The sequence below is a fragment of the Microtus oregoni genome, unplaced genomic scaffold (genome assembly GCF_018167655.1).
Source record: "Microtus oregoni isolate MIOR12 unplaced genomic scaffold, Mior012 000179F_ref0000403, whole genome shotgun sequence".
In the NCBI taxonomy this organism is placed as follows: Eukaryota; Metazoa; Chordata; class Mammalia; order Rodentia; family Cricetidae; genus Microtus; species Microtus oregoni.
The window spans coordinates 61,633-75,576 of NW_024544837.1; the positions used below are offsets into that span (position 1 = coordinate 61,633).

Consider the following 13,944-nt stretch of genomic DNA (forward strand, 5'->3'; position numbering starts at 1 on the left):
TCTAGACCTCCTTGGCTTGCTGCTGCTTTGTTTTTTACAATATTCATAAAGTTATCCAATCATCACTCCTATCTTTAGAAGAGACTCTGCACCTCTCAATTCCCTTTGCCCTGTGTTCCCTGAGAATCACTAACCTAATTTCTGGCTATATTAGTTTGCCTATTCTGGATAGTTTATAGGCATCTCTACATTACAGCATAGAATACAGATTTGCTTGTTGTTTCTAAGCAGGATCTCATGTATTCTGGGCTGGCTGCAAACTTTCTGTAGCTGAGAGTGACGCTTACCTTCTGATCATCCTGTCTTTAGCTGCTGCTTACTAGAATTACAGGTGTGTACTACTACAGAAACCCTTGACTTTGGCCATGCTAGACTACTATCCAACTGAGCTACATTTCTAGCTCCAAAGGTTTTTTTTTTGTTTGTTTTTTTAAAGAAAGCTGTAAGAATGGTAACTGGGCACCATTGTGTCCTCTGACTTTGGTTTGCTCCTTACGGTGGCCTGAAACTCTTTGTGAGTGGAAACTGTCTAACTCCAATCAGGAAGCATGAATGGTAGCTGCTAGCCACTACAAGCTGTTCAAGAAGGAAGCTGAAGGGGGTGATACTAGGAAGGATCATATCCCAATATGCATGTCCTCTTAGCACGTCAGCCAGAGGAACTTCTGACTGTGCAGCTCTGGCATACACCCCTGCCTGACACTGCCACACTGAGATTCCTGAGGGATAAGGCTTTTTGCATTGATATGCAAGCCCCTCAAGAGACTGCTTCTCATCCTTAAGGAAGGCTCTGCTCAGATGCCTCCCAAAGACCCCAGTATCCCTTCCCACCAACACTATCCCCAGCTTTAGAATCCACGTTCCCTGTGCAGGACTGGTAAAGCCCCTGGTTAGCATGGATTAGATGATATGCTTGTGGATCAGACCCTCCCACCAGCGTTAGGGGCTTCTGAAAGCAGACTTATGTTTAGAGTTCAAGAGAATGCATTCTATCGATGTGTGACAAGCTAGAGAGGCAGGCACCACTAACAACCCACCTGAGAGGAGTCCCTTCACCTCTCTGTTGCCACTCCTCTCTTCCCAATGGGAAAACACAACATAAGATTGAACTCTAGGTGTGAATGTGGCTTAACTTCAGGTTGAAAACCTCTCCACATGGCTGGGCAGTGGTGGAGTATGCCTTTATGGATCTCTGTGAGTTCAAGGCCAGCCTGATCTACAGAGCAAGTTCTAGGACAGCTAGAGTTGTTACACAGAGAAATCCTGACCAAGAAAGGAAAGAAAGAAAGAAAGAAAGAAAGAAAGACAGAAAGAAAGAAAACAACAACAAAAAACCAACAACAACCCTTTCCATGTGTAGTACTTCCAGGTAATATTTTATTTAGATCATGTAGGTATTGTCTATATATTTCTGGATACTGGAGTTAGGATTTTCTATGTGGCATTAAGTGCATTGATCTAAAGCTTTTAAGATATGACTAATATAAATGTACAAGCAAAATACTGGCTAAAATAAAAAAACTTACGTATAAACATTTCTTAAATGAACATTTTATACAGCAAAGAAGAGAGACCAAGAGCTGATGTAGTGATCCATGACTGTATCCTAGCACTTGGTAGGTTGGCAAAACAGGAAAAAACAAACAAACAAGGAATTCAAGGCCATCCTTGGCTACACAGTAAGTTTAAAGGCAGCATGGGCTACACGAGACTCTGTCTCAAAAGTCATGCCTTTGCTCTGGACATGGTCCTACTGCCCAGAGAGTCTGTCCCTCTGTTCTTGGATCTTCCTAGACACAAGAGCCAGCATTTCTGAACAGGAAGAGGGGCTTTGCAAGGACAGGGGCACCTTGTTTATTCCTCTGTAGAATAAATAAAGGTGATCCCGACAGACAGAGTCCTAGACCCATGTGGGAAGGTTGCTCAGCGAATGACAAGCACACCTCTGTGGCAGTATTTTGACCCGTCTTCTCCATCTATTCTGGGTAGATCCCAATTGTCAAAGAAACCCGAAAGGCCCTGGCATGACCCGCTTGAAGCATTTTTCAAACAGGACAGCCACTCGAGAACCCAGAGAGCTCTTCGGAAGTTGTCTGAGGTCCATGGAACTCCTTAACCTTTCAGGCCTCCTAGCTGATGCTGAACTTGGGGAAGTTCTGAAATTCCTGTGGGCCTCGACTGTGCCCACTGTCTGTGGTCAGTATATAGAGAAGTAACTCCAAAATATGAGGCAGTCATGATTCCCCAGAATCAGTGGTTTTTTTTTTTTTTTTTTTTTGGTTTTTCGAGACAGGGTTTCTCTGTGGTTTTGGAGCCTGTCCTGGAACTAGCTCTTGTAGACCAGGCTGGTCTCGAACTCACAGAGATCCGCCTGCCTCTGCCTCCCGAGTGCTGGGATTAAAGGCGTGCGCCACCACTGCCCGGCCACTCAGAATCAGTGTTTCTGGCTGTAGTTAAAGTAGTTAAATCCCTGAACACGCCCCCTGGTCTGGTGACCATATAAGGCAGTCTAAGCTTGGAGATGCTGAGGTCAAGAAGACCTCATCTGCACTTGGAAGTGCTCGCAGCGGGCATGCTTTAAAGTCAGTCCATAAATAGGAGTCATGTCCACCTTCTCCCCCGGTGACACGCTGAATTCAATTTGCTGCAGCAAGATGGCTAGGAAAAGAAAGACCTCCCATCGGCCAATGGTCTCTCCAACACACTTCCGCTTGCCCAATCCAAAGAGAATAACCTTCTCACTGAGGACCTTGTCCAAAGTGCCACTGGGGGTGAGAAACCTTTCAGGCCGGAAATTGTTTGGGTCACCCCATAGTTCCCTGTAAGCAAAGGAAGAGAGTTGAAGTAGATGTTCAGGGGCTTATTAGCCTCAATTAGGTCAATCCCCAAGAAGAAAAATAGTCTGAAGCCCAGGAGAGGATGGACCTCGCCCACCCAGGAGTTTCCACCACCCCTGTCAACTTACTGGTCATGGTTAATCTGCCACTGGCTCACAAAGACACAACGTCCCTTGGGGATATAGAAGCCACACAGACTTGTATCTCTTGTGGTGCTGGGGAAAGAGGAAGCTTAGTCAGATTCAGGGACACAGGAGAATCTGTCCCCTGTCTCTCATGTCATGTCCCTCTCAAGAGCCTTAACTGGCTGTGCATATTAACTAAGGCCTAGTATCAAATACCAATAGCTCTATGGCCTGACCTGTGGGGGATGGTGAAGGGAAGGAAGGATGAATGTCGGAAAGTCTCCAGGATGAAGGCCTCCAGATAGGGCAGGTGAGGTCTGTCAGAAAGTCGGGGTCTCCGATTCCTGCCAATCACCGTGTCTACAGAATACAGGGATCCAAGAGGATTAAGGGATTGCCCAGACTTTATCAGGGTCCCCGCACAAGGACTCCTTTGAGTGGAAGCACCACGTACCTAGCTCCTCCTGGATCTTTCTCTGTACCCTAGGGTTTGTCACCAGGTACATGAGGCTCCAAGAGATTGCAGTGGTGACTGTGTCAAACCCTGACCAGGACAGAACAGAGGGAGAGAAGTTAGGGATGTGGCAGCTTCGGGCACCTGAGCACAGGATGATACACTGAAGAGCACGCACCTGCTCCAAAGAGGTCAAAGACAACACTAATGACCTTTTCATCTGACAGCTGGACATTGGCATTCTCATCCAACTTTTTGTCCTGACAGTGCTCAATGAGGCTGTCTGTGATGTCCCGGATGTGGCCCTGGGAGGCAAAGGAGCACAAGGTGAGACATACCTCAAGTCTAGCCCTAGCTCTCCATCTAGACCTGGTCCCTCCCTGCCATTACTGCCTTTGTGCAAGAGCTGACACTCTGAGGCTGCTGTCCTACTTGTCCTTTCCCTCTCCAAGTCTCCTTCCTACTTCAGAGAACTGGTGGCCCCAACTCACGGGACCCTTGAGGCACAGAGCCTGACACTCTTAGTGTTAGACGTTCTTGAATTTTTATCTACTATGAGTCCAGGAGACAGGGTTTTAACTTTTCCTGATCCAGGAAGAACTGGACCAGAACTCCTATTTGGTGGCTTTTGTCTGACGGATGCACTGAAGGATTAGCCAAGAAAAGTTCTAGGCCCCTGGTGAGAACGGAGTGTACTCTGCCACTGGCTTCAAGCTTGCCTGTGACGTTCTGGCCCTGGACCTGACCTGCTTCCCACCACCACCTGCTCCTCCACAGCCTCTACCTTCTCAAATGTTCTGTAGTGCTCCTTGATTAACTTCTGAATGAAGCTGTAGAACTTCTTATTCAGGTCCTTGAAGACATCCAGGGAATAGTTAGGTAGGTAGCGGAGGACAGGGATGAAGTCAGCTGGGAATCCAGAGGCAGTAACTTCCCCAAACTCATTGCTCAGATTGACTATGCTAAGAAGCTCTTGGTTATCATGGTCATAACGTTGACCAAAGCACATGGCACAGATGACATTGGCTACTGACACCACCAAATACCTATAAGGGTCGAAGTGGCCATCCTCTGCCATCAGCTTCTGGAACTTGATAATGAGGTATTCTGCCTCCTTGCTCACATGCTCCTCTAAGTAGCAAGAGGATGCAGAAGCTGGGTCTGAGGCTATGGAGAAACTGTTCAAGGCATTCTGGGCCAGGCGCCGCCGGGCAGCCCATACTGGTCCAGAGTCTGGGTTGAAAGTCATACTCTGCCCATTGCTGATGAAACTAAAGCTGTAGAGGTCTGGACGGCCCTTGAAGTCATCTCCCTTCTTCACCAGGGCCTGCCGGATGGTATCCAGGCCACTCAGCACCACCACAGGGGTGGAGCCAATGCGGATCTGCAGCACATCCCCGTACTGCTTACTCAGTTTGGTCAGAGACAGGTGTGGGTTCTTCCCCAGAGTCAATATGTGTCCAATGATGGGCCATCCCCAGGGCCCAGGTGGACTCTTCAGGCCTTTAGGGACGCTGGTCCTTGTGGCTCTGACCACCCAGAATCCAAGGCAGAAGGTGGTGATGGCCAGGAGCAGCTCTGTGGCTGACAGGAAGGTTAGAAGTCCATATAGGGAAGGCATCTTCTAGGTGGCTGCTGAGAGGAGAGGCAAGAAAAGGAAAGACAGACCATCAGACTGAGGGTGAGGGACGGATTTCCTAAAGCGTCACCATGTTGGGCAAGGAAAGGAGAAGCTTGTCACTGGGCATGGAGGGAGACAGGGATTGTTTGTTGAGCTGCCACCTTGTGCCAAAAATTCCTCATTTCTTTTTCCCCACACACAGAAAGACTGGAGTCTCGTGGACTGTCCAGCTACTATCACAGGGGTCTCCCCTAGAAAATAAAAAAAAAATTGTGTTCTCAGGTCACTCTGTTCATCCCAGGATCTAAAGAATTCCACTTAACCCTGGTAGAGGACTGGGATGCAAGGGGACAGAAAATCAGTGCCCAAGCCACATTTCTCTCAGCTCCAGTGCTCTGAGTTCAACTGACCCACACTTTAAAAGCAGCTAGATCGAGTGTCGATAACAGTAATCCAGGGTGGACTCTTTGTAGTGCTCAATTCCCATGAATGAACAGCCTGGGCTTCCCCCACTTCTTCAGGTCATAAAAAATCCAAAAATAAATGGGAGAGTCCCGCCAGGCTAGGGTTATAAGAAAACTATCGCCTGGAGTCAGAAAAACCAAGAATGGATCTAAACTTAACAAAAACTAAGAGGATACTTTTCTTTAGCCTTGTTCTAAAAAATGTATGAAAATTTACAAACTGCCCTAAGGCTGTGCCCAGCCAGGAGAGTCACTCTGCAGTGCAGGTCAATCTGGTAGTTTGGAACAGTCGCTTTACCTCCAGGCTTCAGTTACATATGGAGAGAGGTAAGACAAGATTGCCCATGTCAGCTGGGAGCTGATTGTGCAGGCTTTTTAATCCCAGCACTCAGGAGGCAGAGGCAGGTGGATCTGTGAGTTCAGGGCCAGCCTGGTCTACAGAGAGAGTTCCAGACCAGCTAGAGCTTAACAGAGAAACCCTGTTTTGAAAAAACAAACAAACAAATAAAAGATCACCTCATTCAGAGGGTACAGATGCTAGGAAAAGAAGATCTGAATCACGTAGGACAAGAAGATGTACGGTTCCTACCCTAAATACTACAGCCACCTTGAAGTGAGGGTCTTCCTGGAGAAGTTGACTCACAAAGCACACTAGAGGCTCAATTCCTTCAGAGCAGTTGGGATACAGCCAGCCTGGTGTGCAATAATCCCTCCTTCTACAGAGCTGGTATCCCCTTTGTAAGATGGAAGAGTCGGGGGAAATACAACTCTTGTTTCCACCAGCTAGCAATCTATCAAGCTGGCTGTATCCCAGCAAGGATGGAAGAGTCAGTCAGTGGGACAGGGAACCCCTGAGCAGTGGGTGGTTCCAAGGCTCCTGCTGAGCACGGCAGAACTCTCAGCTCTGCCATGGGAGGGTGGAGGCTATCAGGGGTAGTTTTGAAATAAGACGGAGTACACAGGAAAAGTTCAGTACACCTCCTCTATCCACCCTACCCACCCAGAGAGAGCCCTCTACTCTATTGGCAGTCCTGAGGAAGGGGTTACATGTGCAGGAACGGGGAAGCCCCCAAAGATCAGTGAGACAGTGGGAGTTGACCTGAAAGTGTAGGGTATCTTATTTCCATCTAAAGATCTGACACTAGCTACTGGACCTTAGGCAAATCCTTTTAGTTCTCTAGCCTCAGTTTCTCCCCTAAGGAATTTCCTGGTCACAATAAAGGTTCTTAGTGTTCCATCTTGGAGGGGCTACCCAGCACCCCATCATCCAAACTTCCTTTTCTTGGGAAGGAGGGGCAAACCAGGAGCCCCCAGTACTCACCTTCGTCTGTCAGGAGGTGCTGAACCCACACGTGCTGTCTGGGGATCCCAAAGAGGATCAGGGAAGGCTCCAAGGAACTACCTACCACCTTCAGGGTCAGGGTGAAGGCACCACCACCTTTATAGGACTGTCTGTGGCCACGCCCTCTTCCCTGGAGCCCAGTGGTGGGTCAGAGGGAGGGGCAGCCTTAGGGAATGCTCTAGGCAGGAGGGGGAGGGGGTGAGATAGGCAAGACCTTGTTGTGGGCTTGCTGATGTAGGCGCTGGCATATAAAAAAGTAAAAGCTGGAGTCACTCCACTTTCAAGGTTCTCTATAGACAGCACAGAATCCTGCTAGGTTTGGGTTTGAGGGGAAATCCTGGGGAACCTAATAAGCGAATATGGGGGGCTATATCTAGAGACACAGGGATTCCTTTTCACTCTTTTTGTGCCCGGAAAACAATGGGTGTGTAAGGTTCTCTCGCCCACTTTAAGCCAATGGGTGCCAGAAAAGGCTGGTGGAGGGAGAGCTGCTGGGTGGTGACTTGGTGTCTTTCCTTCCCTGGTTCCTGAGTCCAGGCTCGCGTGAGAAGCGCAACGACCCCAGCCCCGAGGTCACGTACAGGAAGGCGAGTGGCGCCATAGGATGACTATGTCCCCCACAGATTGAGTACTGGCCGAAGTTCGTGCTGCTGGATCTAGGGGTGGGGATGGGTGGTGGGCATGCAGATTGCACCTCTAGGGTCACCTTAGGCAAGCTACAAGCCTGGCAGACCCCTCTTGCAGCTACCTCTGTGTTCCCGGGGCTTGCTAGTGTTTTGCATACAGAAACACACCACATTGAGAAATCTGGAGGCGAGTAGCTGCGAAGCAAGCTGCGGATAGTGGAGGAAAGGGTGGAGGGAGGATCCACGCGAGTTGGCAAGAGGGTCAGGGGCCACAAAGCGGGGCGGAGGGGGGGAATGCTTGGCATGCTAGCAGGCTCTTGGGGTTTGCGTGCCTGAGCCTGCTCCATCCTTCGGGGGCAGAGGTCGGCCTGCTTGTCCCCGCCCCACCTGGTTGGGGGCAAGGTGCCCGGGAGTAGCGTGAGAAGAGTCTGGAGGCCCGCGTGCAGCCACCCAACTACCAAACTCGGAACCGGGCGCGGGTTCCAGTGCTGTCACGCAAGCAGGGGGAGGGGAATCGGGGGTGAGGCTCTTAAAGGGCCAGTCTCTCTTGGGGCGTTGGGGTGGGGCTTGAGAGATAGAAGTATCCTAGGCTTTGCAAGGGTGCGACTAAACAGAACGGGGCGGTGCAAAGGGCCAGGTTTGCGTGCGGAGCTCGGCTTCTGCGTGAGAGCAAAAGCCTGACAGCGTGTGTCCACGTTTTTAGTGGCAAGACACACAGCACCACCCGGCACACCTATCTGGCTGTTTTGCAGGCACTCTCGGGAACTGGAGTGCTCCCAAAGTAAGATGTCTAAGGAGGAAAGCAAAACTTGTTTGCTAACTCAGCTCAACCTGTCCCTAACTAACATCTTCACCTGCCCTCAGAAGTAACACTGCCATCTGCTCTGTGACCAAGGCCAGAAAACAAAACAAAATAAAAAATCAACCTCATTCACCCCCTCACCTCCCACTCCAGTCCCATGACACCCTCATACATTGTACAAATATTCACAGCTGACTATTATGCTCTGGACACTAGGAAGAAATCTAATAGTCTTCCTACGACACAGTGAACGCTCTGCTGGGGGAGACAGGTGATAAGCAACGAGACAGAGACTGGCATACGGCAAAAAATGTGCAATAGAAAAATAAAATGATAGCCGTGCGGTGGTTGTGCACCCCCGAAACTGGGGGTGGGGGTGGGGGAGAAGCAGGAGGATCTCTGTGAGTTCAAAGCCAGCCTGGTCTACATAGCAACTTCTAGGACAGGCTCCAAAAAGAAGCTACAATACAGAGAAACCATGTCTCAGAAATAAAAAAAAAAGAAAGAAAGGAAGGAAGGAAGAAAAATAAAGTGATAGACAGAGGTCAGTTTACAACTGCAATGGGGTTGCCAGGGGTGTGATGCTGTCTGAGATGACACTGGGCAGGGGTAAAAGTATGGAATGAAGAATGAAGCCTCCCAGTACCTACCTGGAGATGCACCTGTAGCGGGTACACTTCCTAGGCACAGTGGCTTCAGAGGACTGATTATGGGTAGGGCTGTGAAATGGGACTGTGTTCTCCTGACATTTGTCCAGTGCCAGAAGTACACCACTACCACCTCCAAGGAAGATGAGAATCTGTAGTGTGGACCTGTGTGACCTGAGCAAGATTACTCAGGCTTCTGTGCTGGAAATAGACTGAAGAACCAAGAACACCTCTGTTCATTTTGACATCTGTCTAGCCCCGTGGTTACAGTCTCATCAAGGTCCCTATCACAGCTCCCTAGAGAATGGAGTCCCCTTTGTTTTTGGACTCTGTCAACTCCTTCTTCCCCACTGTGCCTTCCAGAGTGTGAAAAGCTTTCTGTTACCACTTTTGCTCAGATCCTTTGGTATCTGGAGATAGAAACCAGAACCTCTTGCAGAATCTACCAGGTCTGCCCATCTAGGCTTCTAGTGGTCCCCATTTTGAGTCTTCAATAACCCATGTACCCCCCATATCCTTTCCACAGCAAGTTAGAGTTCACCTGATGTCAGTTCCAGAACTTCTTCATTGCCAGTCTCAGGACATCTGACCCCATAGCTATGGTGCTTATCCAATCTGCTTTTTCTTCCTCTATGCCCCAATAGAGAAAATCTGCATGTTGAAATTTAATGAGATATAGAAGTCTTTGTGAGGAAGAAATGATTGCCAAAACTGCATTCTAGAAGAATACATGGCAACGATAGTATTGAGCCCCTGGTATGTAACAATAATAATTAGGCAACAAGTGCTGGCCATGATGGTACAAATCTATAACCTTAATCTCTGAGAAGCTGAAGCAAGAGGATTTCCATGAGTTCCAGGTCAGTCTGGGCTACATAGTAACAGTAGCCCAGCCAGGAGTACTGAGCAGACACAGGAAGACCGGCAAAAATAAAAACAAGGAGGAGGACAATGAGGAATAGGAGAAAAGGAAGGGGAGGGGATAAGCTGGGCAACAGAACAAGCAGGAGACATAGGAGGTGGAGTGTTCTTCTCAGCATCTTCACAGCCGGTCCACTCACTGCATCTCTACTCAGACTAAGAAATTTCCTGGTACCCACTTTGGAGCCAGAACCAGAGAACTGCAAGAGCTAGTGCAGACATAAATCCTGGCCAGGAAGTGGGAGCCAGACCCTTCTAGATCCCTCAGCCTGCTCTATAGTCACTGTCTTCCTCCTGTTTCTGTTGTCCCTAGCAACGCCTTAGCTCCAGAGAGTCGTGGAAACCTGCTCATCATGGCTGGAAGACCTAGTTCTCAGACTTGCCACCCTGAACACAGGAAGCCTCACTGCTTGGCTCCTGTCCTCAACCAGGCATTTGACTCCAAAACCTTCATTAGCTTATAAAGGCAGTCTCTCTTTCCTTCTCAGCTGGAGAAACTGAGGCCAGAAGGAACAGGCACAGTGACCTGGGGCAGATGAAATCAGAGCCTAAATCTCTGGCATCCTGCTTCCAGGCGATGGTTCTTCCTGCTAAGGGAAGCCGCAGGGCCACAAGCTCAGGCTCTAAGCCAAGACCTTCATCTCCCCAGACCCTATGCACTGGAATAATGGGGACCTTACATCCACTGTCACCAAAACTTATCTGGACTAACAGCTACAGTGGAAGGAACAGGGCCCTCTCTAATCCCTGGATAATTGACAGGCAGAAGGTTTGGAGACCTTGGCACAGAGTTTAACACCCAATCTGAGGTCAAAGTTTATGCCTTTGCGTGAGAAGCTCCTTGGCTTTCTGAGTGACTGATACCAGGAACACATTGGGAGGGTGAGGGCTCTTGGCTGGAGGGAGGCAAACAGCTTGGGAGTCATCCTGACAGAGTCAACAGCTGGGGGATTCTGGTCAGTACTGCTGAGGGCTAGGGAGCAGAAGCTAGGAATGAAACAAGACCCTACAAAAATCTCTTACTCCACAAGGAAGAGAGGAGCCACACCCCAAAGAAAGCCTGGGCAGAGCCCATAGATGCTACAGAAACCAGAGAAGGCTGAGGCAGGTGACACAGAGATTCTGGGGAACCTGAATGAACGTGAGGAACTTAGGGGAAGGTATTGACGACCTAGGAGGGTGGCACCATATGAACAAAAATGTAGTAGTGGAAGGCAAGAGGAAGAGTGTGGGAAGAGTGGAGTTTGTGGAGATGTGGAAACTGTCACTTGTCTCTCATTGTGTCCTCTTCTCATCCAGTCACCCTCCACTGCAGCCAACGTATGAGCCCTGAGGACCTTTCTTCTCTGTGCCCAGAGATCCACTGAGATTCAGTCGGTAGGACCCAGGCTCAGATGGCACCGCCCTCCACTGCCTGACACTTGCCTGCTGCAGTTAAAGCAATGTTACTTTCCTAGGACAGTCTTGTTCTAACGCTGTGGTTGTGGTCAGTCTTGACGGCCACCTTGACGGAGGGTAGAATCACCATGGACACCTGACCTCTGAGTGTTCCAATGTATTTCCAAGAGATTTGACTTGCCATGTGGCTGGCACCATCTCTTGTGTGAAGGTTCAGGACCAATTCAAGGGAGAAAGCCAGGCCCAGCCGCGATTACCTCCCCTGTTTCCCAACTGCAGATGCAGCCTGGCCCATGTTCCTACTGCTGTGCCCTCCTACCACAATAGAGCCAAAGAAAACCTTCCTTCCTCAGACTGTTTCCCTCAGCTATTTTACCAAAGCAGCAGGAAGTCATGAGCACACCTGTTGTCCTGACATAAATATTTAAAGTGCCTTCTTTTATTCTTAGAAGATTCTAGACTTGTTGGGGAAGCTCCTACATGGAGTACATGATCCCCTCAGTGATGGTGGACTTCTGAGGGTTCTGTAAACGCAGCATTTAGAGTCCTTTCTACTTTCACTTCTGTGTCAACTGTCCTTTGGGGACAGCTGGATCTCTGCTGTCTACTGTTAAACTATGAGGACGATTCTACCCCAGGCTAGGCCAATGAAAACACTGTGGATGTTTTGTGGGCTTCTTTGTTTTTTTGTTTTTGTTTTTCTAGACAGGGTTTCTCATTGTAATAGCTGTGGCTTTTTCATTGGTAGGATAGCGGAGGTGGTGAGCATAGCTGCCTTCCTGTGGGAGTTTGATGGAACTACCAGGAGAAAAAAAGAGTTTCTCTTTCTGCAGGGGTGGTTATACTAGTTATCTGGGCCTCATTTTTAAAGAAAGTCACAGTGGGAGCAGGACGTGGTGTCCAGGATCTATAAATGCCACTTTAAAAGTGGAGACAGGGCAGGCTCAGGTACAGAGAGAAGGTTCTGGCCTAGCTTGGTCTATAGAAGACACCCACCCTACCCACCACCCTGGTCTCACTGGACAGCGGTGGTACATGCTTTTCATCCCAGCACTCAGGAGACAGAGGCAGAGGCAGGCAGATTGCCATGTTCCTGGCCAGTCTGGTTTCCAGTGCTAGTTCCAGGACAGCCAGGGATAAACAGAGAAACTCTGTCTTGAAAAGGAAAGAGAAAATCATCACTTGGCTGGTCAGATGATTCATACACATACAAAATAAATGTCAAAAAAAAAAAAGGAGAGGAAGGGAGATGGGGGAACAAAAACCAAACAAACAAACCAATCACAGAGAGGGAATTGATAGCTAGGTGTACCTAGAACCAGATTTTCCTACAGCTAGGGTGTGTGGGTGTATGTGTGCATGTATATGCCAACCAGGGTGTGGTGTGTGTGTACACATGTAAATGCCAGCCAGGGTGTGTGGTGTGTGTGTGCGCATGTATATGCTGACCAGGGTGTGTGGTGTGTGTGTGTGTACACATGCCGAGGGGGACACTGGGTATGTTGCTCTGTTACTCTCCATCTAACTCCCTTGAGACGGGGTCCCTCGCTGAGCTGGGAATTTGGCTGGTGACTAGCAAGTCCCATAGGTCCTCCAGTCTCTGCCCCACACAGCACTGGGCTTACAGGTAAAGCGTTACATGGGTACTGCTAGTGTGATCTCGGTCCTCATGCTTGCACAGCAAGTGTCTTACCCACTGGGCCATCCTTCCAGGCCTATGCTTTTGTTGCTTTCTGAGGTTTTTGTTGATGTTCATGCAGTGCTAGGGCTTGAGTTCCGTGCCTTCGTAAACCAGGGGAGCGCTCTACCCGCTGAGCTATAACCTCATCAGTGCCTTGGTAAACCAGGGGAGCGCTCTACCCGCTGAGCTATATCCTCATCCTGTATCCTTGTCACTTGAATTAAATCAGCACCACTGGGTTCTTCTACGCCCCAATCCCTTTTTCCTTCCTCCCCACTGCTGCCTTTCTCTTCTTCCCTCTGTCCCTTCTTTTCCTCTCCATTTTATAGTATGAGTTGGGCATCAGGAACTTGTGCAAGAATTATAATCCAAGCCTGCCAGCCTGGGTACCAAACCCAGCACTCTCTGCCTGTTAGGCGACCCTGCATCAGGTGCCTTTAACCCTAAAGGCAGAAACAGGTTGATCTCTGTGAGTTCAAGGTCAGTCAGAGCTACCTAGTGAGACTCTGATTCGACTCCCCCCACCAAAACAGAAACAAAACAAACAACAACAATAACAGAAATTGCCCATACAATGTACCTAAAGAAGTTCACCAAGGCTGGACAGAGTCCGAAGAAGTTGCCCCCATGTCTCAGCTTTCTACTGTTCTCCCCTTCAGCGTCAGGACAGCTTTTATTAATTAGCCACATTTCCAGAAGCCCGTGATGCTGTTGGGTTGTTCTCTGGTGAGTGTCTGTGAGGGGACGCCTGCTCTCAGCAAAGCCGAGAGTCTATGTGGCTCTTTTTACTCTTAGATGCCTCAGGAAGCAGGTAGCTATGGTCAGGTTCCTGCTGCTTCATTTGCTCTTTGCCTCTGTCAGCCTCAACCCTTCAGTTCCTGGCTACGGAAATATAGTCAGTCTTCCCGAGATGGATAACTTTGAAGTTTTCAGGATGTTTAACCTTCCAAGGCTCTGAGAGAAATCCTTGCAATTTCCTGGGAGGCACTTCTCTGGCTGCTCCATCCCTTCTCTGACATCCCCCAC

The 13,944-nt window shown here is 49.1% G+C and overlaps 1 protein-coding gene across 1 annotated transcript; it reads right to left on the reverse strand.

Moving 5' to 3' along the window:
• Positions 1–1,359: 1,359 nt before the first annotated feature.
• Positions 1,360–6,905, reverse strand: LOC121445349 (cytochrome P450 1A1). Its single transcript, XM_041647446.1, has 7 exons — positions 6,823–6,905; positions 4,201–5,051; positions 3,595–3,721; positions 3,417–3,506; positions 3,199–3,322; positions 2,966–3,052; positions 1,360–2,819 (listed from the first exon to the last, which is right to left on the reverse strand). The coding sequence occupies exons 2-7, from the start codon at positions 5,035–5,037 to the stop codon at positions 2,531–2,533; spliced, it is 1,554 nt and encodes a 517-aa protein (XP_041503380.1). The 5' UTR covers positions 5,038–5,051; positions 6,823–6,905; the 3' UTR covers positions 1,360–2,530.
• Between the last annotated feature and the right edge of the window lie 7,039 nt (positions 6,906–13,944).